This window comes from Pleurodeles waltl, chromosome 4_1, assembly GCF_031143425.1.
Source record: "Pleurodeles waltl isolate 20211129_DDA chromosome 4_1, aPleWal1.hap1.20221129, whole genome shotgun sequence".
Taxonomy (NCBI): domain Eukaryota; kingdom Metazoa; phylum Chordata; class Amphibia; order Caudata; family Salamandridae; genus Pleurodeles; species Pleurodeles waltl.
This window is the reverse complement of record NC_090442.1, coordinates 394,359,571-394,385,773: the sequence shown is the minus strand read 5'-3', so window position 1 is coordinate 394,385,773 and position 26,203 is coordinate 394,359,571. Positions and strand designations below refer to the sequence as shown.

Genomic DNA, 26,203 nt, shown 5'->3' with positions numbered 1-26,203 from the left:
CGATCTGGCCTAGCACACTCGTCCATTAAAGTTCATGTAGCAGCCATAGCTGCATACAGACGTTCAGAGGACACACCCTCGCTCTTCTCTTCTCGGCTGATTAAGAGATTTCTAAAGGGGCTGTTCAGGGTTTACCCTCCTTTCAGACCTCCACCTCCTTCGTGGAACCTGAACATTGTTTTGGCACAACTGATGAAGCATCCTTTTGAACCGATCCACCCTGCTTCCCTCAAACATTTATAGTGGAAGGTTGCCTTATTGATAGCTCTTACATCAGCTAGGCGGGTCAGTGAGGTACAAGCGCTCTCCATCCAAGAGCCATTCCTACAGTTTAAACAAGATAGACTACTAATGCGCACTAACCCGCATTTTATTCCAAAGGTTCCGTCAGACTTTCACATTAACGAACCTTTGGTCTTCAAGTCTTTTTTCCCTCATCCATCTACTCCAGCAGAGAGGGCATTACACTCTCTAGACGTGAAAAGATGCGTTCAATTTTATTTGGACAGGACAAAAGCTTTTCGGCGCTCTAATCAGCTATTTGTGGCATACAGTGCCCCTAGGAAGGGGTACCCGCTATCCAAGCAGAGTATTTCAAGATGGATCGTCTCTGCTATTCGCTTCTGCCATCAGGCAGCGGGCAAACCTTTGCAGTCATCTGTGCATGCTCACTCGACGAGAAAAGTCTGATCGTCAGCGGCACTGTTTGCCGGAGTGCCACTACAAGACATATGTAGGTCAGCAACATGGAAGAGCTGTCATACCTTTACTAAGCACTATTGCTTGTAGTCCCTCTCGCACGGAGAGGTAGCAGTGGGCCAAGCGGTTCTCAGGAATCTCTTCAGGTGAAGGTGATCCATTTCTCCTACATCCCTCCATCCTAGAAAAGGTATGCACATCAAAAAAAAAAAAAAAAAGAGAGAAATGTATTTAAAGATAATAGAACACTATCATAATCCCATAGTAAGAGGGTTATCAGATATTGATCAGGTTACATTACTGTCTTATGTTTTAATACTGGTTTGTTATTTAAATTTCATCATGTATCTTCACAGGAATATCCCTATTTATATTAGATATAAAAAGATGCTTATATTTATGTATATATACGTGTGTATAGATAGATGTGTATATATGTATATCTATATATAGATATATATGTAGGGACATATGTCAGTACACTCATATACTTCATCACTTTATACATGATGATGATAAGGTTTTGTGGTCTAAGATAACCTGTTTATTAAAAGGGTTGTCATTTTACAATGTGCATACTTATTGCTTTCTACTCTGATTCGAGCATGTGAATCTATGAAAGTTCCAATACTGGAGTAAGAAAATAAGTTACTTACCTGTAACTGTAGTTCTCCAGTATTGGAATCTTTCATAGATTCACATGTGACCCACCCACCTCCCCGGAGAAGCTCACTTCACCTCTTTCTTTCTTTCTAGTAGTACATATACTCATTGTAATATACGCACTTGTGCGTGGAAAATCTGAGGTACTAGAGCTTCTCTCAGGAGGTTCTGAAGGGTGCTGTCGCCTAATTGGTGTAGGATCAAGTTTGGTCCTTTTTCACAAAATGACTCTGATAGACTATCAAATTGAAGAGGCCTAGGGCCTTTTTCTCTTCAATATGTTTTAACATTACTTATGAAAATTATACCGGGACTCCCATCTTGACGACGGGGAATGATTCAAGCATGTGAATCTATGAAAGATTCCAATACTGGAGAACTACAGTTACAGGTAAGTAACTTATTTTCTTGCAAACGTTTAAGTGTTCCTGTACCCACTGCCCGTCTTCTTCCAGGTTGATGTATCTCTAACGCCTGTGTATTAATTTTCCACTGGCAAGAATGTTCTACCTTTATTAATTTTCAGTTACCTGTTTCAGACTTTAGTCATCTAAAAAACATCACTATTATCTTATTAGTTAACAGTTTTACGAGCGAATGGATCCAAAACTGAAATACACCGATGTTTATCCAATGATATACCATGATATATTATATCTGTGGTATAGTTTCTGTCATGTCATGGGTCTCCCTACCTTTTCTAATGTATAACTTGATAATCTGTTTCCAGTGTCTCAGGAAAAGTCTTGCGGCTTGTGCCAAAGTAAACAGTCTTCTTATGGCTACTTTACTTTTAATCTGTCCATGGCTTCTGTCGGAATCAACAAAAGCCATCCTGTCCCTTCTGAACAACTACGTTTTGAACACTGAAACTGTTTTGTTGAACACCTACATCAAAATGTTCTATGCAGAAGACTACTCCCAGAAGTTATATTTGTGTGTACATTACTGCATCTTCTCTAACAAATTGATCAGTGAAATGTGATGCATTGACCTTTTACACCTCATTAGGTAACTGACATGACTGTCTCTGAGCTGCAGCAATCCACACCTCCACAAAGCTGATTTTGTTATTGATTACCCCCAAAATGTCAGCAAAATAGTGATTGAGGCACTTGTTGAACATGTCCATCGTGCTTTTCTCTTACCCATGGACTGCTGGAATCTGGATCATGCTGCAAGGGGTCTACTAAAGGGGTTTGAGCGACCTTGTTTCAGAGGTCAAAGAGAAGTGGCCCAGCCCTGCCTCCTATCCTGCCTTGTCCAGATACGGCGGGCTTCTCAGCATGCACCAAACAACTGCAGTGAGCCCTGCCTTCTCCAGGGCAGTAGGTTTTTGGACAATGAGGTCCTCTGCCCTTTCAGTGAATCCCACACCACAGGCTTCTTAGTGTGCTTAAATAGTGCCAAACAGCTGCAGTGGCCCTGCCATCTCGTAGCCATCAGGTATATGAGCAATGAAATCCTCTGCTCTCGCTGCACGTCCTGCACCACGGGCTTTTTAGCACCCATAAATCGTTCCGGTCGACTGCAGCTGACACCATCTCCTCTTGCCCAGCAGGTTTATGAAGTCCTCTGTCCTCTCATAGCAAGGTTGATATCTAAATACCTGAGAGTTTTATTTGTCATTATCCCCAGTTCATTGACTCAAAACTTGTTCTCCAGAAAAGCTATGTTTTTTATTTTATTCCAAGTTACCATATGTACTCGTTTGATGGTATCCGGAATTTATATGAGGGTTGCACCATGGTTTTCTGAGGTACATAGAATGCCGTTTGCATTGAGCATTAATTTACAGTGGTGTAGCCCCACCAACATAACCCTTAATTAATGTTATGTCGTTGATTTGGAATCCTGGCATGGTAAGGTCTTTGATGCTATAGGGTCCTATAGACATGAAAGGGAAGGGGTTCTTGGCTTGCGCTTTTTAAGTCTCTGGACCAAAGTCCAAACTGCCTTCTTTCATATCTGATGATCAGTGAATACTATTAAATGTTAGGTGATTACTTAATTTGTCTAGAATTATTGTGATAGAAATGTGCAAGTTTGAAGACTACTTGTACCAGAGTGCAACAAGATCACAGGTACCAATTATTGTAATTGAGTCTTGTCTGGTTAGTGTGCAACTGTAAACTTCAGAAAGACATTGTGCATCTGTTTTTCTGCTAACCATGTGATTTGCACTGCACGTCTTGTTGGCATTAGAACCAGCATTGATAATGAAGCTGCATGGCAACACATCTATAATAAGGTACAAATCAGTACCTCTGATGGTCAGCAAGTCCGTTGACCAGAACTTATTATTGGCTTCTGTAATCTCTGGGTCTAATCCTTGTTTTATTTTACTAGTCTTCATCAGAATAGTTCAGGAAAGTATAATAGTCTATCAAATCCATGGAGCATTTGTAGGCATACTCTTCTTTCTCATAATTAGGGATGGAGATGTAAATGGATTTTTGGTATGTACATATTTTAGCAGCTGTGCTTATTATAGGGATATATTTTGTTGCTTGATAAGGCGTGGTAGTAGTCTTTCAGATTAGTTTTCTTGCTCATGAAACTTTCAAGCAAATTTCTTATGCATGAATATTTCTTTAGCCAGTAAATATACAGTCAGAGCTTATTTGGCATTGGTAAGTCTTTTGATGATTTTGATGATCAGGACTTTGGAGGTGTGCCTGTTCAAGCCTAAAATTTTCAAAGCAAGTCATGTTATATGCCCATGATATTCGCTGCATGGGGCTTGCCTCTATCACGTAGGAAGCCACAACAGGAACCGGATCCAATCCTGCACAACCTAATATGTTTGCTTCCTAAAGTGTCTTGTAATCAATCAGGTAAACAAAAGTTAATCAGTGCGTGAAAAAGTATTTTGTCTTAAGCTTAAAACTGTATAACCTCTTCCTGTTTTACTGAGACGCCTCCATGAATCAATCAAGGACCTTTTCCTTAGCACTGACAGAAGTGATTTCCTATCAGGGTCATTTTTCAGTGTTCCTGTCCAAGATATATTCAGTGTAGTCCTGAGACCTAATGTATATCTCTCAAACGAAATAACTGTCCTGATGTTTTAATATTGAATTCATGATTTACCAGAACACAGGTGTATTATCTTGGTTAAACATGTATGTTGCAGGAAAAGAAATCTCTTCATCCACAATTTTCTCACAGGCTATCAATAGTTTTATCATGAGCTTGGGGCAGCACATTTGTCTAATTGTGGTTGCCAGTTATCTGTTTCTAATCCCATCTGAACTAACATATTATCTACCCTGTCCAGCTCATGTAATTATTCAACTTGAAGGAGAATTTTGTCTTCATTGCTTTTTAAAGTTTTTTAAGTTAAGACTGCGGTTGCCCGAGTGCATTGTTGACTCCTTTGATATTCCACATGACAATTTTTGAAGTATCACTGGTCATCTTAAGTGCTTATGTGAACTTGAGTTTTGTCAGTTCCATCAACTGGTGAGCATCTACGTACCTTTTTTGATGGCTTTGTATATGTGTAGGCAGATGCAGCATCAGCAAATAGTCTATAGACAGAGGGTTAATTTTCTTACTGTATATGCACTTAAGTGTTAAGTTCTCAGCCATTATTATCCTTTAGCCACCTGGATTACTTTTTCTTATCCTTGCTCATATTTGAAAGTCTTAGACTATTTTTGTTTCCACTGAAATCTAGACCTCCTAGCATCCCCCTGGTTCATACACATTGGTGCACAAGACTTCCTAAAATTTCTTTTGGATTATAAATTTAATATGAATTATTTTAATACAGAATCTAATTGAGATTCTGACAAAATTCTATAAACAATTGAAAATTCTTTTGGAGTTTTATTTTTTTTCCTGGATTTCCATGTGTGCTCCTTCTAACAGATTGCCTTTACTTCATTGTGAATTGTAGGGACCATGCCAGGATTGATCTTGCATCCATTACTTGCTGTTAATGGCATTACTCCTAGTCCTACTCCCTCGCCTTCCTTAACCAATGAGGCTCCTTTGCCTCCCCTAGGCCCTTCCCCTCTCTTTTTAAAAGAGCCCCCCTCCCCCACCTACTCCTGTACAGAAACAAGCCAACCAAAACTCAGTTGTCCTGTACCGGGAGGGAGGGAGATAACTGTAAGGAAGGCGAGGGAGTAGGACTAGTAGTAATGCCATTAACGGTAAGTAATGGACGCATTACCTCCCGTCCCTCCCTAGCCTTCCTTAACCAATGAGATATAGCAAGAAAACAGGAGACAGACAACTGAGTTGTAATGCAGAAAAAAACATATTTAATCACAACCAGGACATATACAGAGAAAAACCCCTACTGCTTCATAGAGGACAAAACCCTGTGCCCCAAAACTGCCTCCAAACACCCCAATTCACAAAAGTGGATTGAGATGCCCAAGTAGCAGCTCTACAAATCTCCACCACCGAAGTGCCCTGGAACTCAACCACAGTAGTAGCCATACCGCGCGTAGAACGTCCCTGAATCCCAGCAGGAGGCACCACTCCCTTCAAATCATAGGTCAGTAGAACCATTGACTGACTCCAGCGACTCAGGGAAGCAGTAGAAGGCTTTTCCCCTTTCCTAGCAGGACCAAAATTGACAAACAAAGAATCTCCCTTACGGAATGCTGTAACCGCCTGTAAATAACCCAACAAGGCCCGTCGCACATCCAAAGCATGTAATCTGATCTCCTCCTCCGGGGAAGGGTCAGGACAAAAAGCAGTAAGAATCACCTCTTGTCGACCATGAAAAGCTGATTTAACCTTAGGCACAAAAGAGGGAACAGGAACCAGCACAACCCGATCAGGAAAAACTTTGCAAAAAGGAAAAGAGCAGGATAATGCACCCAACTACCCCAAACGCCGGGCCGATGTAATAGCCACCAAAAAACAAGTTTTCAAAGTCAATTTTTTTAAATCAATGTCCCACAAAGGTCCGAAAGGAGGGTCCATCAACACATCCAACACCAACTGCAGATTCCAACCAGGGATAGAACGCACCGGTCTGGGAAATAAATTCACCAGACCCTGAAAAAATGTAGGCATCAAATGATCATCATCTTCCAGATTACGCCAAGAACTTCAAAAAGCTTGGATTTCCACCCATTGAACACATAGCGTAGCCACTGACAATCCCATACGCGCCCCATCCTGCAAAAACTGCATGATCACAAACAGAGACGCAACCGTAGGGTCAATATGCTGTCGCAATCACCATAAGAAAAAAACCTTCCACTGCCGTCCATAGGAATGCAACGTGGATTTACGCCTAGCAGCCTGTAAAGTCACAGTCAAAGGACCAGGAACCCTCAGCCCCATCAAACCCCACCGTTCAACCTCCAAGCCGTCAAGTGCAGTCTCTGCAATGATCCCCGGGAGAGGCAAGAAAACACCAGTGGAGAGGGATGGAGAAGAAGAGCCCACTCCGTCCCGAAGGTCAACTGCTGAAGCAGAAGAAAACAATTTGCATGCGGCCACCGGGGAGCGATCAAAATCAACTAAGCCCCCACCTGCCGCACCCTGACAAGAAAGGAGCGGATCAACTGAAAAGGAGGGAACACATAAAGAAGACCCTGCGGCCAAGGACACGTCAGACTGTCCACAGCCTAGGCCTGAGGACACCGATACGGGGAACAGAACATTCCCACCTATGCGTTTTCCAGGGAGGCAAACAAGTCCACAACCGGAAGGCCCCAGGTCCGAACCAGACAACGGAATAGAGACACCCTCAGGGAGAACTCCCGGGTGGAAGGAATGACCCTACTCAAAAGATCTGCCAGAACATTGTCTGACCCCTAAATGTACGTGGCCCAAAGAGACAGAACCGAATGCTGGGCCCACAAAAAAATCACCCAAGCAACTAGATTCAGCGAACGGGACCTGGTCCCTCCCTGCCTGTTGATATAGAACTTGGCCACCAAGTTGTCCGTCTGCACCAACACTGCCTCCCCTTGCAAGAGGGTCTGAAAATGCCCCAGAGCCAGCCGGATCGTCATCAACTCCCTCCAATTCGAGGACCTCTCAGATTCTCTCAGGGATCAAAACCCTGAACCTGCCCCGATCCCAGCCATGCTCCCCATCTCGAAAGACTGGCATCTGTCATTAACACCACAGGTATCGGCGGAGACAAAGGAACCCCAATCTGTAGATGAGCCGGCACCATCGACCGACCCAACTCCCTGCGAACAAAATTCGACACAGGAATGCGAGTCTGTAGACTGCAAGGATCCAGGGACCATTGGGATAGTAACCAATTCACCAGACAAAGAAGATGAAACCTCGCCCAAGGAACCAAGAAGATCAACAAAGCCAAATGACCCTGCAACCGTAACCACTGAAGCGCCCTGGGAGCCACTTGAGACAGCACAGTTGATACCTGAGCCTGAAGACCTTTCCATCTCCTCTCTGACACAGTCACCAACCCCCGCAGAGTCAGAAATCGAGCTCCGATAAATACCAGGTCCTGGGAAGGCACCAAATCTGATTTCCCCCAGTTGATTAAGAAACCGTGACCCCTAGGACTCCCAAGACCCTTTCCACATGTAACCTCATTAGATCTTTGTCTGGAGCCTGAATCAAATGATCGTCCAGGTAAGGATGTACAAACACCCCTTCCCCATGCAGAAGCGCCATGAGAGGAGCCAACACCTTTGTGAAGACCCTGGGAGCTGATTTCAGGCCAAATGGAAGAACACAAAACTGAAAATGGTCTGGACCTATTGCAAAGCGCAGAAACCTTTGAGAAGGCACATGGAGGTAAGCATCCTGAAGATCCAGAGAACCCAAATAATCCCCTGGCAAAATGAGAGGAAGAATATCCTGAATGAACAACATCCGGAAGTGCACAGTCTTGACCCAAGAATTCACCCATTTTAGATTTAAAACAGGACGTAAACCCCCTGTCAGTTTTGGAACAAGGAACAGAACAGAATAAGTCCTCTTCCCTTTTTCATCCATGGGAACCCTGCAAATGGCCCCTTTTGACAGCAATGACTGGACTCCCTCCACCAAAGCCTCCCACCTGCCTTCCTCTACAGGTAAAGGAGTCAGATGAAACCCAGTGTCTGGAGGAACAAGATCGAACTCTGTGAAGTATCCATTTTCTACAATGTTCAGGACCCACTGATCGGTGACATCCTTTCTCCATTCAGACAGAAAATGTCTCAGTCTTCCTCCCACTGGCCATGCTCCCACACCTTGATTGTCAGGACCCCTTCTTGGCAGCCCCTTTTGCCGAAGGAACAGACCTCTTAGGAGAAAACCGAGGCTGAAACCTACACTTCCTGGAAGACAAGGACCAAACTTTGGAGAGGACCTGGAGTGTGACGTCCACCCTTTGCCAGATGCTTAGCTTCCTTTATAAGGCAACGCATGCTTGCAGTCCTTAAAGGCCTTAGAAATAATTGCAGGCAACTGATCTCCAAACAGAGCCTGACCCTCAAAAGGAAGTCTTAGGAGAGCCGCCTTCTCCCCAGGATGAGCCTTCCATTGATGCAACCAAAGAGACCTGCGTGCGCCAATCACTGCCCCAGAAGTCATAGCCGAAGAGCGGATAATATCCGAGGAAAAATCAGCCAATAAACGGGCCTGTTCCTCCATCACGTACAGCAATTCTGAACATTCCGACCCATCCTGCACAACCACCGCAAGCTTGTGAAAGTCCTGAACCAAGGACTGCATAAAATAAGCCGAAAAATACCAGCCCAAAGTGTCAAATTACCAGCAGAAAAGGCCCTTTTCCAACCAGAGTCCACCTTCTGATCGGTGGCATCAGAAAGAGTACAGTCTTCTGGACTGACTGCCGTTTTTCCAATCAAGGTAGCCAGCATGGAACCTAAACACACAGAAGGAGGAAGAGCATCCTCTCCTTCCAGCAAATATAATTTTTGCAGAAAACGAGGAACCTGGGCTTTGTCCACCTCCTTCCATTCCTGGACAATCATGTCCTTAACAGGCCCCAAGAAAGGCATAGCAAACCGAGAAGGTGTCAAATATTGAGGGTAGAATTATCCCCTGCAGGTTGAAAAGCAGGAAAACCCAAATTGTCCCGGACATGAGCCAGAATACTCCACATTACCTCACGAGACACACATTTGCCCCCAGAAGACGTAGAAGGACCATCCCCCTCAGAAGAAGAGGAACCAGCAGCGTCCTTGGAGGTGGGAGCAGCAAAGGGAGGACTTGGACGAACAGCCCTAGCCTTGAGAGCCCTGGAAAGTGCCACCTCAATCATGTCCTGAACTTCCTCACGAGACATAAGACGAGCAGAACCAGCCATATCAGTCCGTTCCACTCTGGCAGACTGCAAAGGACCGAAAACCCCTCATCTGCAAAAGAGGAAGAAGAAGAAATCGATCTCTTGCGCTTTGCACCCTTCTTTGACATGATGACAGCAAACAACTGAATATCAAACCACCTTGCCAGTCTTAAAAAGGCCAAAAACGGCCTATCTAAGCACCAGTCATCTAAAAAGACCTAATTGGACCCCCAATCAAGATAAACAATGAAACTACGGAAAAAATGCGGGCCCAAACGCCCTCCTTACCCCAAAAACCTGCAGAAACAGGCTGCCTGGTGACCGAAGTGCTCCGGAACCTCTGAAACCCAGAAGCACAGCCCCAGCCACCATAGTGCCGTCTGACCACGTCAGAGTTTTGCCGGAAAACCCCAGAGAGGCAGCCTCGCACGCCTCCAACAAGCTGGTTGCCGAGTGACTGGAAAGACGGCACCAGAGACCCCGCTACCAGTGCCGAAGAAGAGGACGACACACCCCTCAGCCATGCCAAGGAGGAGAGAAGAGGTAAGTCTCACCAGGTAAGGAGACAAAAGAAAACAGGGGTGGGTGGGGGCGGGGCCTCTTTAAAAAAGAGAGGGGAGGGGTGTAGGGGAGGCAAAGGAGCCTCATTGGTTAAGGAAAGTGAGGGAGGGACGGGAGGTAATGGTTAGTGACCTTCATCAAGGTATCGTATCACTACCTGGTGGAACCTAGCAACTTTAGAAGTATTTTTGATTTGATGTTCCAGTGAAGTGTAGGGATGTGGCATTGCTATTGCCCGATGCTCGGGACATATTGTTTGGGGTCAAGGGCAACAAGTTTTCAAGTTTATTTTGTCCTTGGAACAAGTAGGCCTAACCTCCTGTAGCACTAACCCTTTGGCTGCCAGTTTACATAGAAGAGAACTGTCTGCAGTTTAGGTAATATGTGTGTCCATATGTTAATGCTGTTCAAACGTGTATTTGTGGTTCATTAATGAAAGGCCTTCATTATTAGGGTGAGCGCTGTAAATAAACGTTTTAAGGTCACACTGCACTACTGACAGTGGTTCCAGTAAAAAAGAAAAAGCATACACACGTTTTAAAAGTTTAACAATATGAGGCTAAGTATAATGCTCCTAGAATGCTCTCTGATTAGATACAGATTTTGCAGAATTTTGTAAGGAAGAGTGAAGATTATTTGCTTTCAAAATGAAATGTTCAGAAAAAAAATGAAAGTAGGAAACAAAACATTTCGCTACTATAAAATCTTAGTTGCTATTTCTTTGAAGTGTTGTTTAGTTAAATGTGTTGATCCATCCTAGTATTTCCCAAAAATATTCCTAATGGGAAATCAGTGAAATCATGTCCAACAAGATTATGGGAAGCATGAAAATAAACAACCATGGCCAAAGCCAACAAACCCAACAATTTTGTGGGTCTTTTGGTTTTGTCAATGGATGTCTTGATTTTGTCATGGCTTTTTTTAACACTCTACTGTTGTGTGAGCTGCCATGCCCTCACCATTGTAACAAACACTTGGAAAAGGAAAAAAAGGTTTTTGGTCTACAAAAACACACATTGCACCACTGGTGTAACAAAGGCCCCGCAGCACCCCTCCAGGGGCCCCCCCTCAGCACAGCACCTGCCCTGAGTGAGTCTTGAGGGCGGGGTAACCTCCATGTTCTTTGCAGAGTGGCCCCTCTCCAGTTTTGTTACGCCCCTGATTCCCACAGTAGTTCCTGGCACTGAACAAAACTTCTTTGTGTGCCAATGTGCTCTTTGTGGAAAAGCAGAATTCAATCACTCACAGTAAAGCCAGCCGACAGGGAGAGAAATAGAAGTGTAATAAAAACAAAATGTCTTTGCTAATGCCAGACCTAATTAGGGACCCAGTTCCTAAAGAAAGTGAAAAAAGGGCACCCATGGTATATGTATTTGAATTAGTAGCTTTCCAGTGCACAAGCGATACAGGCTGGTGTTAGTATATTGCTTATCCAAATGGGTGTACTTTGAATTCGCATCAGAACCCAACACTAATGCTGTTATTAAATTTCTACAAAGGATTTTTACATTTGAAGGTGCACCCACAGAACTTTTCACTGATAATGGTACGCTTGTTACCGCCACGCAAATGAAAGGTTTCCATTACTCACATCATATCAAACACTTACAATTTGCTCTATACTCTCCCTTATCGAATGGCCTAGTTGAGAGGATAAAACGATTCCTCGAGGAGGTAAAGCAGACTGCTCTGGCAACTGGGCATTTTGTTGAATCATTTTTGAGGCAAAAAGTTTGGTCTTATCTTGTGACACCGAACAGTACCATTGGTGTCACTTAGTTTAAGCTGCTGCACAACAGAGACCCAAGGACGGGAGTGTGTCCAGACAGGACCCTGGAGTTAAAAAGGGACTCCACCATGCCCACTCTTTGTCGGCATAATTCTATATATTCCACCACCAACAAAGTGATTGTTCTTCTGTCTTGTGCAGAGGAAAACTTTGATGAAAACCATCATGTCAAAGGGGTCTACTTTAATGTGGGAGACTGGGTCCTCATAAAAAATCGCACTAAAACCAGAAAGGCAGAAACCAAATTCATGTCCCAGTACAAGTGGGGAAAGTGTCTAAAGGCTCTGTACTCATTTTTTTGGAGTGGTTGGTGGAGCGAGGGGTGTTTTGTCAAACTTAGCCCTGTGCTGGAAAAAACATTTCTGAATTGCAGAAATAGGAATGTTAATGACTTTTTTTAATGATGGCAATGCTTTTGATGGTGCTTAGTAGCTTCAGTCATAGGATACCGTTTCATCAAGTTCTATGCTGCACTGGTTCAGATCACCATTCAGTGGTACCTCTTCCTGTTCTATACCACATTTGCCAGTGAGTGTTTGCCAAAAATGCATCACCTACTCATTTTAACTTGGATGCTTATACTAATATGTCGATATCACCCCCGTCAATAACAATCCCACCTCAAAACACTTATGTTCTTCTAAGAGTTAACGTAATGTGTCCATGCCTAGCCGCTTTAAGGATTTCTATATAAGTTAATTTATAGTACTTTTCCCATGTCTGTTTGCTTTGGTCTTTTGTGTTTCAAGGGGAAAGGTGATGTAGCAATGTGTAGTGGTTTATTTATTTCTCTTTTGTCATTGCTTGTTATGTTCTGATCTACATTCTACACTTCAGCAGAGTTCTCTTTATAGAATCCTTGTCGACTGCTACAGTATTTGACTCTGGACATCCAGAAAGAATTTCTCCAACTGGTCATGGGCTCCTTCTCTTAAATCTTGGACAAACTTTTTCCAGTCCAAAAGATGAAAGCCTAAAGCTGGATACAGTTAACAAACAGTCCAGTATCAGGCTTTTGTGAATGCTGTTAGTGATGCGCAGAGATGTATTTTTCTTCTTTATTTCACTCAGCTTTCTCCCTCCGAGTGTCCTCATTTTTAAAAGGCGAATTCATTCAGTGATATGCAACAGCCTCTAAACAAATCAAATAAAGTTCTTGCAGTTCCACCACCAAAGCCTACAGTAACATCAAGTTCCTGTTTCTGAAAGATGAAAGCTGTCTCAAAGTGATTTGCACCTTTAGCTTCCTAAAGTGTACCCACACCCAGACCACTTCTGCCTTCAAAAGATCAAAGACCATCTCCATTCCTTCAGGTCACATAATCTCATAGTATATTCTTGGAAATACTCTGCTGCAGCTGGAAGCCCTTTTTAGGTAAAGCAGGCAAGTGTCATAATTCATTTTGACATGATAATGTGGACTGGGTGTTGAGAAGGGGCTTGATGAAGCCATTGTACTGTTAGCCTTTGAGATGGGGCAATTGCCCACAGTGCTTCACAGATGATGAAGTGTGCTAATTAGGCGTGATCCACATTTGGCTTTCAGTCAAAAGGAATTAGACATTTTACTAGTGCTAACTAAAGTTCAGGTAGGAACTTCGTGAATGTCTGAAACATATCCAGGTGAGGATGATCAAATCAGATGTTTTCATTGGCTTCTTCCTCCTTATTTATCCATGAGCTGTATATTGGATAATGTACCAGTTTTGTAAAATAAAATATAAAAATGGAGGTAAGGCAAATTACCCCACTTTAAAAGACATGATTCTGCACAAAACACTTGCACCTAATAACATTGTCCTTTCAAATGGGGAAAACATCTCCTACAAGCTACATTTCAGATTTCAAATCTGATTTAGTTATTTTATTACAAAATGTTGGTTCTTAAGTACAATACATTTGTCTATATGTGTAAATGAGAAAAACTTTTCTTGCAATCTTGCATCTGAGATTCGACATTCGTACATTTACACCAAATTTTTGCACATATAGAGCTGGTTAATCAATGTGAAATACGACAATTTAGACACATCATCTTTTTTAATATTAGGGCACAAAATATACCGCTGGAGGCTAAAGAGTTAACTAGGGCTCACAATACAGATATCTAGATTCAAACATCACGGTAAATCAGTGGGGGCAAATCCAAAAGATGGATTTCCTATTGGCCACAACTGATGTTGAGCTCTGGAAGAGCAATATGATTTTCTCTTACCATCAGAACTTCCGTTTCTTTGGTTTGCAGATTTGGCATGAAAGCTACATTTTCTCTGGTTTGTATTAAGCTCTCTCTCTGCTCTGCCAAGATGTTGAATCAAAGTTGTGCTTTTTGAACTCTTCCCCCCCTTAAGGTTCTACCATAAATGCTGCTGTTCTTCGTTAATCTATTATCAGAACAGCCTGAAATTAATTCTTTGTGATCTTGTGCTACATTTTTTTTCTCATGTTCATGTTTCAGAGATGCCATTTTTTATTTTGTTTCAAACTAAATACACATTTAGTGAAATGAGAACTCGCACCTAACTTATTTTTGTGTGTTTTGAATACCCTCCAATACAGTCGCTGAATCAGCAAATCATTTTCTTTCCAGTTTAAAGTCAGACACTTTTCCTCAGCAATTGTAGCTGAAAGTTAACACTTGGCATTCCCGATGTTGATTCTTACTATTTTAGGACACATTTCAAATAAAAGAGATGCACAGTACTTTGTACTTTATATGCAGACACGATTACCCGACAATGACCAAAACACATTCTGGATGAAACTTCCGCTTAAAACAATGCTCTCTAATTAAATTTACATGGGACAGACATCTTAGCTAGTGTCATGTTGTAGTGCTTTGTTGTGATTTGTTGTTTGAAGAAATTGCACTGTGAGCCACTCTCCGGAGGGCCAGAACCAGCTTTTGCCCTCAATCTACCCCTTTTATTTAAGTATATCACACACGTTTTAATGCAATAATGTTTTGCTTGAGTCTAATATTTATGATTACACTACATTCTCTAGAACACAGGAAAATGTTGCTACATGATTACTCACTGAATCTGTTATAGCTCATTTAGAGAATTGACTGTGAGAAAACATGATTGGGGAAATTAGTTGGTCTTGAAATAATTATGTTGTCCAAATCCCCTTTATCAACCACTGTTCCCAGTTCCTTGCCAGTTTAGCGTTTATGACTCGGTGGTTTAAGGCCCCGTGTGAGAAGATGAACTCTGCCAACCTTGCTTTATTGATTTGGACTTTGAAATATAATTAAACCGCGGCCTATTCTTGTTACTGCTGCCTTCGATATAACTGTATCCTCATGCACCTTCTCAATCTGCCCTCCTCCTTCCAGTTTGTATTATCTCTGCCTCCTCTCTCTAACCCCAGTCACATTACAGGTACTATTTAATCCCTAATCTGTTAGGGCATTTTTCTTCTCTGCCCAATGTTCTTCATCTTCCCATCTCGTGGTCACACTCTCATTTATCCGGCTTTATTGTTGCTCTGTGGTCTTTATTTACTTTCTCTGCCCTTCCTTCGTTAATCGTCATTTTTGTCGTCCTCTGTGATCTTCCTACTCTGTCCATATTATTCTTTGACATACTGGAGCGGCAATCTGGATTTCAGTCACTTCCACTCTCCAGCTCCTCTCCCTCCTTTGCATGTCCTTGTGACAGGTAAACCTATAATTTTAGAACTGAATGGGCCGCGCTGTGAAACTGCCCATCTAATCTGCATCAGCCAGTGCCAGGAACTGACGAAAGCTGAAAACGTCTATTGGGAGGTTCTAAAAAAAAGTGCAGAAGGAATACTCCTTATAAAGCTGAGTTTTTATTTTTAAGTGTTCGTTGTTGAGTGGTTCATGCTAGAAACAGTCAATGAATTCCTGCATTTTTCTTCCAGCTTTTCGACCTGGTCTATAGAGAGGAAACACTGTTAAATGTAATTAAAAGTGTTACTAGGAACGGTCGCTCCATTATTCTGACAGCTGTCCTCGCGCTTATCCTTGTTTACCTGTTCTCCATCGTGGGATTCCTGTTCCTGAAAGACGATTTCACAATGGAAGTGGAAAGGTTGAAAAACAGAACACCTGGTATAGGTAGGTATTGCCTGTTTACAAAATAAATCCACTGTCATTTAAGATGAGTTGATACATGTCACTCTGAGTGAATCTGCTGTTTGGAAAGTGGTTGCTTCGGGTAATAGTAATACAAAATGATAACTAAATATATTGCAAATAACTTTTACTCACTATCCACATGCTTTTACATGTTCTTTTCTAGAATGAATAACCATAGCTTGTTATGGGATGCTTTTTAAAAGCACATTGCGATACTATAAAAGAAAAATCAACAAAAGAGAAAACCTTATTTTGCCCATGCATTTTATGATTCAGTTATCATGAAATGTTAGTATATGTACGCTTGCATTAAGCTAACCAGCTACTACGAGTATAACACGTTATGGCACTACTAGGCTCCTAGTAATTCAGTGGCAGACAGACAAATCCTTTATTGTTTTTAGTCCCAAACCTGAGAGGACAACATATTCTGAAAACAAGCATCTTTTCAAAACTCATCAGGGCAAACCCATCCTAATATATTGCTAAATCAACATACATTCAAATATAAATACAAATTTTAAAGGTTATTAACTTTTTTATTTTTTTTAATTTTAACACAGGTCATTTCATTTTTTGGATTCTTTAAGTGTGTTCTTTGTCTACAGTGAAAATACCATTTCGACAAAATAGCAACTTTAAACGCTTTAAACGCAACATATTTAAACCTGAACACACCGACAACGTGATCAAAAACCTCGATTCCCTGAGTGCATAGTTTACACATTCTTTCATTTCTACTAATTCTTTCCAAAGCCCCCTACACTCCTTCGTGGCAATATGTGAAGTCTGAATCAGTCGTCTGGCTTGGGTTTTCTATTCCATTCCACGTATGGTTTCACACACTTTATGGCACAGAAAGTACGGATCATTTCACGTCTACCTTTCGAGAGGAAAGATGCCATTTCTAACTCCAGGCTAAGTGCAGAACTTGGTCCTTGAAGAAAAGGTTTAAGCTGTGACGCTGACATGGCAAACAATGCATCTTGTTTTAGTTTGAATAAATCCAAGGCAAATGAAAATTTCTCGGAAGGTGCAATCGGGTCTTTGCTCAAACACATCTTTCTTCTGACTAACCTCCTTAAGGATTTGTCCTCTGAATGCTGCAGTCAAAAACCCCAATGGGTGACTGTAGACAAACCCATCGCAAAACAACTTATTACACAGATTTCTAAGCAGAGAGCACCTCTGGGTGTTAAGAGTTTTCAGACTCCATAGCTTATGGAGATTTTTTTCCCTCTTTGGCCCTGATTAGGAATATATGCGGTATTTATCGCACATGATAAACAACAACTGCATGGGCTACATTATTTATCGAGTACAATAATTACCACCTATTACGAGCTGTTGGGGAGTAGCATGTAAATGTTGGTGTTTCATGCACCAAAATCTACATGATACAGTAAATACTGTATGATTTTCCCTCTGTTTAAATTCTAATGATTTTTGAGTTATTAATTGCATCTGATACATTAGTTAAATACCTACAAACTCATACTTCCGACTCATATGTCATCAGGGCTTTATGCATGCATGAGTCAGAGTTAACTGACCCACCTGAATCAGCCCCATAGAGTTTCCATTGCATTTACTATATTTGAAGAAGATTTTAAGCGATATACAAGAATTAAAAAATGCAAAATATCTGCGATGATGGGCCTTAAAAAATGTTCTCAGCCCATATGCATTGCTCATAGCTTTGGCACACAGGTGAGATACATGATTCTTGTCTTTTGAGTTAGAACTAAAACTTTTCTCTAAATATACCTATGATTTAACCATTCCCAGTTTTTCTATCCCTAAGAATACATCAGTTTCTTCAATTGATGCTTACCTTTAAAAACAACAACTTTTCTTTTAGATACATTCATCTTTTAAAAACTGATCTTCAGCAAAAACGTAAAGGAGGTCCACCCTCTTTTTGGACCTTTCTAAGGTCTACAAAGTAATCTAGGATTACTATTTCATCCACACATAAAAGGCTAGTTATTTCTTCACTGCCTACCTTTTGTGAATCCCCTCACCCCCCCCAAATATGAGAAGTACTGCTGGCAAGTCAGATACACAGAAAGAAAATAACGGGGCTAACAGGTAGCCTTCTTTTAACCGATTATGGGCCTGATTACAACTTTGACGGAGGGGGTTAATCTGTCCCAAATGTGACGGATATCCCGCCCGCCGTTTTACAAGTCCATTATATCCTATGGAACTCATAATACGGTGGGTGGGATACCCATTTTTGCTAACAAGTTGTTCTTTGGACTCAGGGGAATGTAGACATTTAACAATAGACGTTTGTGGACAGCAGTTAACTGAGTCTGAAAACCTTAATATGTTATGCTTTGTACCACATTAGAAACTTGGGAAAAGCTAGAACAGGTCCATACACGAAGAGTGTTCATTAGTGTTAAAATTCCCAGAAAAGCCTTATTTAATGGAGTAGCTGACTGATTGATCGTGAGATAATTATCTAAATGGATAGCAGAGGTCTCCTGAATACAAGACCCGCTCTCTGAATAGAAAGGCCTGTTTTTGTTCTGTCATTTTATTCTGTTCTATATTCCAAGAAATAAGACTTAGTGCAACATTAGGGTTGACAACCAGGTCTTTGGGATAAGGATTGGTTGTTATTTAGTGATTTTGCCAGCCAATTCCAGTTTTGAGATTCATCCAGCTGCAATTCAGTTAGTGAGACTTCCACCGGTGATGCAGTCACCAATCTCTCAAAGGTGCCAGGGAAGCAACTGTATTCTGAGTTCTCGTTAGCAAATCATCTTTCTTCAAGTCTGAATTTAAATTCATATAACTAGACTCACCTGGTCTTTTAGCGATTTTATGACTAAAGGAATTACTCCTAGGCGGATGAAAAGGAATAACATCTATTACTCTGCACAAGAAATAGTCACGTTTTTTTATACAAGATTATCCATAAACCCTGAATAAAACATTACATTTGTAGGTAACACTAGGTGCGATTGAAAAATGTAGACAGTTTGAATATCGCTGCTTTTTACCAGCACCAACTTATCACTTTCTGCAAAACAGGTTAACAAAAACGATCTGTTTACAACCCTGGCATTGTCAGAATAATAAAATCTAGCACGAAAAAAACATCATTTTTTTCAGTAAGTAAACAGCGACTTCTCTTAACTTTACTTAGAGGTGAGTTTTTTATACAGGTTGAGCTTTTTTTTTTTTTAACCCTGGGGGCTTAAATACATTTGCTAAGGTGAGTTAGCCCGGGGGCAGCAACTCCCCCACGGTCTACAAATTAATCAAAAGTTAGAACAATATTAGCAAGAACTGAATCTGTTGCTTTAATAGTTGGACAAGGCATTATCCCTTTTGACTACTGCCACGGTCTGCAAGGGAGCGTCTTTTGCTGGGTTTGGGGGCACCAGAACCCCACTGATTTGATCAGGACCAAAGGAGCTTTCTTTTTTAATCTGCGACTAATTGAATTGTCCTGGCTCTTTTTTCACTTATTCATCGCATTTTCCTATTCTTTTTTCTTTGTAGGGATGTTTTATTCTTTTTGTTTTTTGTATTAATTGTATTACAAATTTCAGGAAGTTAGGAAGTTCATGTTGCTGTTTTTTCCAGGTGTCTCCTGTACAAATTATATATTCCTTTGATTCTTTTGAAATAGGGATAAAGTGATGCAGGTGTACCTAGTTCGCCTCCATTGCTATCACCTTACAGCTATTTGAACAAGTCACTCAATGAAAAAATTCTGTTGTCATTCTTCTTATTTCTTCTCTTAATTACATTCTCATTAGCCTCCCCCTCCCCCCCCAGAGACAAGCTTGTGTCCCGGTGTGATTGAAGTGGATAATACCTGAAGATGTGGGTGACTTCTCGAGTGCCTGAGCAATACTGCTCACATCAATGCAAATAGTCTTATTATCCAAGGATATTTCTTTACCTCAGCATTGCCAGCCTGATTTTTGTTTGCATGGATATCACCCTTTATTGGCTACTTTCTTTTATCATAGACACTGAAGAATCGAGGTTAAAGTCTCCTGAACATGATCAGAGTTTTTCCTTGATTTCTTTAACTTGAGTATATTCTCCTGGGATATTCCACGAAGCTTGACCCACCCAGTACAATGCTCAAACAACAGTGGAGCAATTGAACAAGGAGTGCTACTGATGAAATGTAGAGTAACCTTAAAAGTTTTCCTTGCAGGGGAAGACACAGTCATTTTACGAGGCCTCTGCTGTATTTTCTCCAAATTACTCCATGGTTACATCTGGTAAAGTGTAGTCCATGATGGACTGTGATCCCAACAGGGGGGAGCCTATTCTGTGCAATTATGGTTAAGCTGCTGTTAGCAATATTAACCGGAGATCCTTATTTCCAAGCTCGGTGTCATCATCTTTTTTTAATTATTCTTCATCACTTTTAGGGCTGTACACTGAGTTGCTTAAAGTCACCACTTGAAAAAAAGCCTTCCTTTTCTTTTCTCACAAAATAAGATGGAATGGGGCAGATCGTTTGATGCACTCACATAACTTAATTTAGTCTGCAAGGGATTTGATTTTGCTTTCTTACATACCATGTGGACTATTACTTTACCGAAGCGCAATTTTTGTTGCAGTCAGTTTGTTAAAACCAGAAGGGAAGAATACAAATAAATGCCCTATATTTAAGTTTGGACATCCTAAGCAATCTTCTCTCTTTTCCTAGATGTACATTAGAGGAACAACAATCCTGCTTTAATCTAGGCATATTCCGTATGAGCTAACCCACCCACAACTTGTGGGCAGACTCACGCAAAACAAGAGGCCGAGGCCCACAGAATCACATCTTTATCTGCTGTTAGTAGCAGCAGCAGGTTTTAGAATTGGCCTTAGAGATTGACAGCTAATCAAGCTGAGTTCGTTGTCATCCCATTTACTTAACATCCCCTGAAATAAGGAATAAATATTCCCTGCGCTGTCGGAGATATGGCTAATGCAGGCCCTACCTCAACTTAGACTTTCTGTTTTAGCTCGTCATTTAATCAGGACAGATCAAGGCATTCCTTGTTGTATAATCATACGGAGGCAGCAACAAAGGAAGAATGAAGCCAGTGTCCTCTCGGGCATTAGTGCCCTGCAGCTCCTTTAATCCCAAATTGGAGAGGTTATTCTCCTTTCTCAACAGGCCTCCTGTGGGGACTCCTATAAGCTGCACTGGGTCCACCTTCATGTTGCCTCGCCCATCTCCACTTGCAATCACCTACACTGGGGTTTAATTCCACCCTCCATGCCCCACACCCTCTGCCAAACCCTGCCACCCCCATAACCCTACTCCACAGACCTCACCTGCCAGAAGCCTACGCTGCTGTTACTGAGGTTACTTGAGGTAGCGGGGTTGTCCGCCTTATTGGTGGGGCAGCAGAACAATGGTTGTGGTAGCAGGTACCAGAAACAAATCAGGGAGGTTGCATGGCTGGTTGAGAGCAAGCCCAAACAAGCCAAATATGATCCCAAAACAAGCCCAGGTCAAGAGCAGCTCGAGCATGGAAGAAGAGGACAGCAGGGAACAAGCACACCCATCCACTTATGCGGTCCCCCTCGATCTGACCCTCAGAATCCCATGAAGTGGTGAACTCAATGGCCACAGATAGGTTATAATAAAAGATATGTTAAATTAAAATGAGGCCTCCACACTTTCATTCTCACCGTACCACGTATTACAAAAGTTTTTATTAGTGAATACTAACTGTTGTTAAGGGCAAATACGCAAGGGTGGAGAGTGAGAATAACCACAAAGTCTGAATCTTCACTTCTTGTGCTGCTCGGTTTATGATAATGAGAGTTAAACATATTTGCAGCTCATTGGTCGAATTTCTCTTGGTTTCACATAAGGTAATCGTGCATCAGCATGATACCACTGGTATGAAAACTGGCCCTGCACTGCTAAGAAATATATCTGCAGTTCCAGCATGCCAAAACCACCCTTTCATAAGGGAGTGTTAAAGTGTCCATTTAGTCCTGGGGTCTATGACCCGCCCCGATTAGCCATATCAGGAGGCCCTTCATTGTGGTGAAGAAACTGTTAGTCAGAGTTATAGGGATATTCATGAACAGATATGAAAAGCAAGGAAGCCTAACCATTTTGATAATGGCAGTTTGTAGTTTGATCCAGTATTCGATTTGCATGGTCAGTTTGTCGAGGGCCGAACTATAATTTAAGTAAATTACCACCTCCTTTTGCTTATGAAGCAGATATTTTGTAGACTCCTCACACCAAGCAAGAATGTATTGTCGCGTAGGCTCTCATTATTCTAATGAGACTACTGGATTTTGAGCGGCAGAATCGTCCTCGGTGTGGGGAAACTGAGTCTGACCCACTGCAGGTGACATCTGTCGCTTCAATCCGGGTTTTGCTCTGGCCAACTAGCAGTGTATCATCTCTATCCGAGGGCAGGGATGACTGGGCAGCCGAGTGCATGACATAATTGGTTTCTCAGGGAAGACATGGTCACTAAGGTCTCATCCGTTTTTCTCAGTTACATTAGTCTCATATATACAGTGACAAACAGAGGCAGTATATGTTTCAATAATGTTTTTAATGAAGCAACTGCATCTTAGATAGCAAAGCGTGAGCTGCAATAACCAGGAGGACACAGCATGACAGTATTAAATTTTTTACAAGGAGAGTGGAGCATAAGAATAACGCTACCATATTGTCACTACAGTCAGTAGACTAACTCCTACCTAGGCTATAATAGAGCACAGCGTGTTAAGCTCTAATTCTGCCCTTCAGGTTCCCTTGGGAAGACATCATCCCCCATACCTGAGCAAAGGCCTGCAGTCTGCCAAACAGCTGCAGCAAAGCATTCAGCAATCAGCATACAGACGTGGTTCTCTGGCTGGAATCTCCCTCTAACGTGTAAGGGAGAGGGAAGTGTTTTTATAATAACACAGCCGATGTTCTGAGTAGATGTCACTACTTAAGGATGTGTGTTTTCTACGAATGTTGGAGACTAAACTTATACCACGTTCACCGGCAATGTACCTTGCTGTAGCCTTGGAAGAAGCACAGAGTGAGCATGTCTTGTTTGAGAACAGAGTGCTGGCCTAGGCAAAAACAGTTAGATGAACAGAAAATAAAACAAGACCGTAAAAGTGGCTATTGTGACAATAATAAAATAAGCCAAATAAAATATATCTAGGTTAGAGTGCACAGCGGCTTGACCTAGTGTGTTAAAATAACGTACATGGAGCTATACCTAAAATGGCTACACAACAGTATCTCAGGGTGCACCTCACTGTGGCATCAGTGAGTGGAAAGAGGTTTGATTTGGTCCTGTTGATGGAAAGGCCAGAAAGGCTGCTAAAGCAAATAATTTCACATATGAGAGGGGATAGGTTGTCTGCAGTGCTTCATACAAATAGCAATATATCACCTGCATACATAGATACCAATAATGGACCAGGACCAAATCTTAAACCATGGTGAAGATATCGCTCTTGCAGCTGCCTAACCAGGTGGTCCATTTCTATGATAAAAATTAGCAGTGAGAGAGGGCATCACTGACGCCTCCCCTTAGTCACTGGGAACAGGACTGTAAGGGAACCATTGACCCTCAGATAGGCCACTGGGTTTGAGTATAGCAGCATAATAAGGTCAATGTATCCCCGTTTGGAGTCCCAGCATGCCCAGGGTCACCTTCAAAAAAGGCCATTCAAGCTAATCACATACCTTCTCGGCATCAAGAAGGGGAATCCCTGCTTGTACATCAGGGTATCTCTGATTTAATACTGTCAAATTTGTGTGCAGCGCTGTTGATCTATGCAGGATGAAACCCGTTTGTATTGGTGATATTATTTGTTCCATTAAAAGAGCGAGGCAATGACCTTGGTCTGGATTTTATTGTCATGATTAAGGAGGGAAATGGGTTGTTACAATGTACATAAATTAGGCCCCTTTGTCAGGTTTTAAAAGCAGCGTGATCATGGCCTCTCTGAGTGTTGGTGGGAGAGACCCTGTCACGGTTCACTCTGGGCTTACCGTCGAGGTTGATGAGAGGTGGGGAACGACCCTGATTCCTGCAGGTCCTGCTTTGGCCGAGGTAGGGGCAACCCCTTCTGGTAGCCACGGTGCTGTTTGACAATAGCAAGCCACTACAGTCCGTGCCCTCCAGAAGGAGTCCCAGAGGAAAAACCCCAAAAGGGTAAAAACCCTCCAACAGGAACCCTCTGAAACAGAAGGAGGACACAAGGACGTTAGGACTGAAGATTCTGGAGTTCAGGAATACTGGAGACGGAAGACAGGTCAAGAATAACTGGCTCCACAAGAGGAAACCAGCCGGAGCGTGACTACCACCACAGGAGTGTTGCAACACAATGAGAAAGAAGCTGAATTCCCCTTATATACCCCTAGACAGGAAGTGGAAAACAGGAAGTAGGAATACTAGCATCTTGGATTGGGGAATAAAGAACATGCGTTTAAACAAAGAGAAACAATGCATGCTGGGAAGAGAGGAAGTGAACAGCATGCTTGGAAGGGGAAAGGCATGCATAAAAGAGAATCATGTGCAGACATCCGGCTTTTGCTTGTGTGGCCGGTAAGTGGTGTAAAGGAAAGGGTACCGGGAATCCCCAGGTGATATTAGCTCCGTGCACGTATTGTTGAATTTAATGCCCCCAACGCAGCAAGGACCGTGACCCGATTCGGGTCCTCCGGTCCTGCCGCATCCGTCCAAGAATCCGCGGGCGGAGAAAAGGGGCGCGGCGAGTGCCGCGACCCTTGACCCGAGCCGCGGCTTCCCCCTCGGCCCGCCGCGGCCCCAGAGTGCTGCGCCGCCGCGGCCCATGCTCGCGGCCGCGGCGCGACAGACCTAGCCTCCGGTCCCTCAGCATATACCTCCAGGAGGTGGGGAGCGAGTAAATGTTTAGAGGCCTTGTAGAAGTTGCCAGTGAGGCCTTCTAGCCCTGGGGCTTTGCACACATCCAGGCCATCTATTGCCTGAAACATTTCTTCGCACAAGATGGGTTCATCTTGAAATTGTGTCTGTCCATCCGTCAACCATACCAGCACCACTTCAGCGAGGTACTCTGCAGTTTTAGAGGTTACTGCCCTCTAATTGGGTGGCATACAGTCACTCATAATAGCACACTAGTTCATTTGTTATGCTCTTGTTGTCCACTATTGGCTTCCCCACAGCATCCAGCAGTTCCACTATATATCTGCTCCGTCTATCAGGGCATAGAAAGTGGGCCAATGTAAGCGGGGGCTCTCCTCCTCCCCATATTGTTGCTGTTGAGCTCATTTTCCCAAGTAGGCCCACATCCCTGTCTGCCAAGTGCCTAAACTAATCCGTTAAGACTGAGCCGCCATGGAGCCGATTCCAATGCCTCTGCTATACACATGTTCATGATCAGTGCAGATTAGTTCAGTCTCTATGCTGCCAAGACAGGTGCGACTATCGAGCAGGATGTCAGCATGCTTGGCAATAGTCGAATTACGGGCAGTGGAATGCACGATGGGTGCTGTTGTACCCAACGCACCTCAACATTGTCACAGGCTCGATTGCGAGCCGGCTTTAATGTTGTGGTGACTTTTCCACTGGGCCAGCGGGCGGAAAAGCTGTTTCCGTCCGCTGGCCGAAGGGAAATGTCATAATAGGGTGGCAAACATACCGCCAGCACTGGTGGTATGTTGGCGCCCGGGGCTTGGAAGTCGTAATGAGGGCCTATGTGTTAAAAAAACCTTTTTTTATATGTTATTCTGCATTTTTCTTTAAAATACTTTGAATAGAAGACATCTTTGGAGTGAGGTAGGACGTTCACACTCCTCTATTAATTGCTTGTGCTCTTCAAACCCTTCCAATACACCTTTTGTTTATTGCTGTCCTCTTTTAGTTTGTAGTCCTACGCGGTTTGGTTCAGGATTAGAGTGGAAAGGAGGAGAGGGTTGTTGGCGGGAAGTGATATAAAATGTTATTACCAAGCATTTGCAATGCAATAGGTCTCACATTTGTGAGAGTTAGAGCTTTTGGCATTGTAAAAAATAATGACAACTTCACATTTGGGACCTTATAAATATTTAGCCATGCAGCACATTAAATCTTTATAAAAAATAAACTGTGTTTGTGCATTCCTTCATACGCTTGCCATTAGACTGTAATGATCTGAA

General features: G+C 42.5%; 1 protein-coding gene across 5 annotated transcripts in view; it reads left to right on the top strand.

Annotated features, from left to right (window-relative positions):
- ITPR2 (inositol 1,4,5-trisphosphate receptor type 2) overlaps positions 1–26,203 on the top strand; it is a 1,367,642-nt gene that overhangs the window by 1,199,321 nt on the left and 142,118 nt on the right. For all 5 annotated transcript variants that reach the window (XM_069228605.1, XM_069228604.1, XM_069228603.1 and 2 more), the window contains one exon: positions 15,855–16,050. In XM_069228605.1, the coding sequence (XP_069084706.1) occupies positions 15,855–16,050 (196 nt within the window). The remainder of the gene's footprint in view (positions 1–15,854; positions 16,051–26,203) is intronic.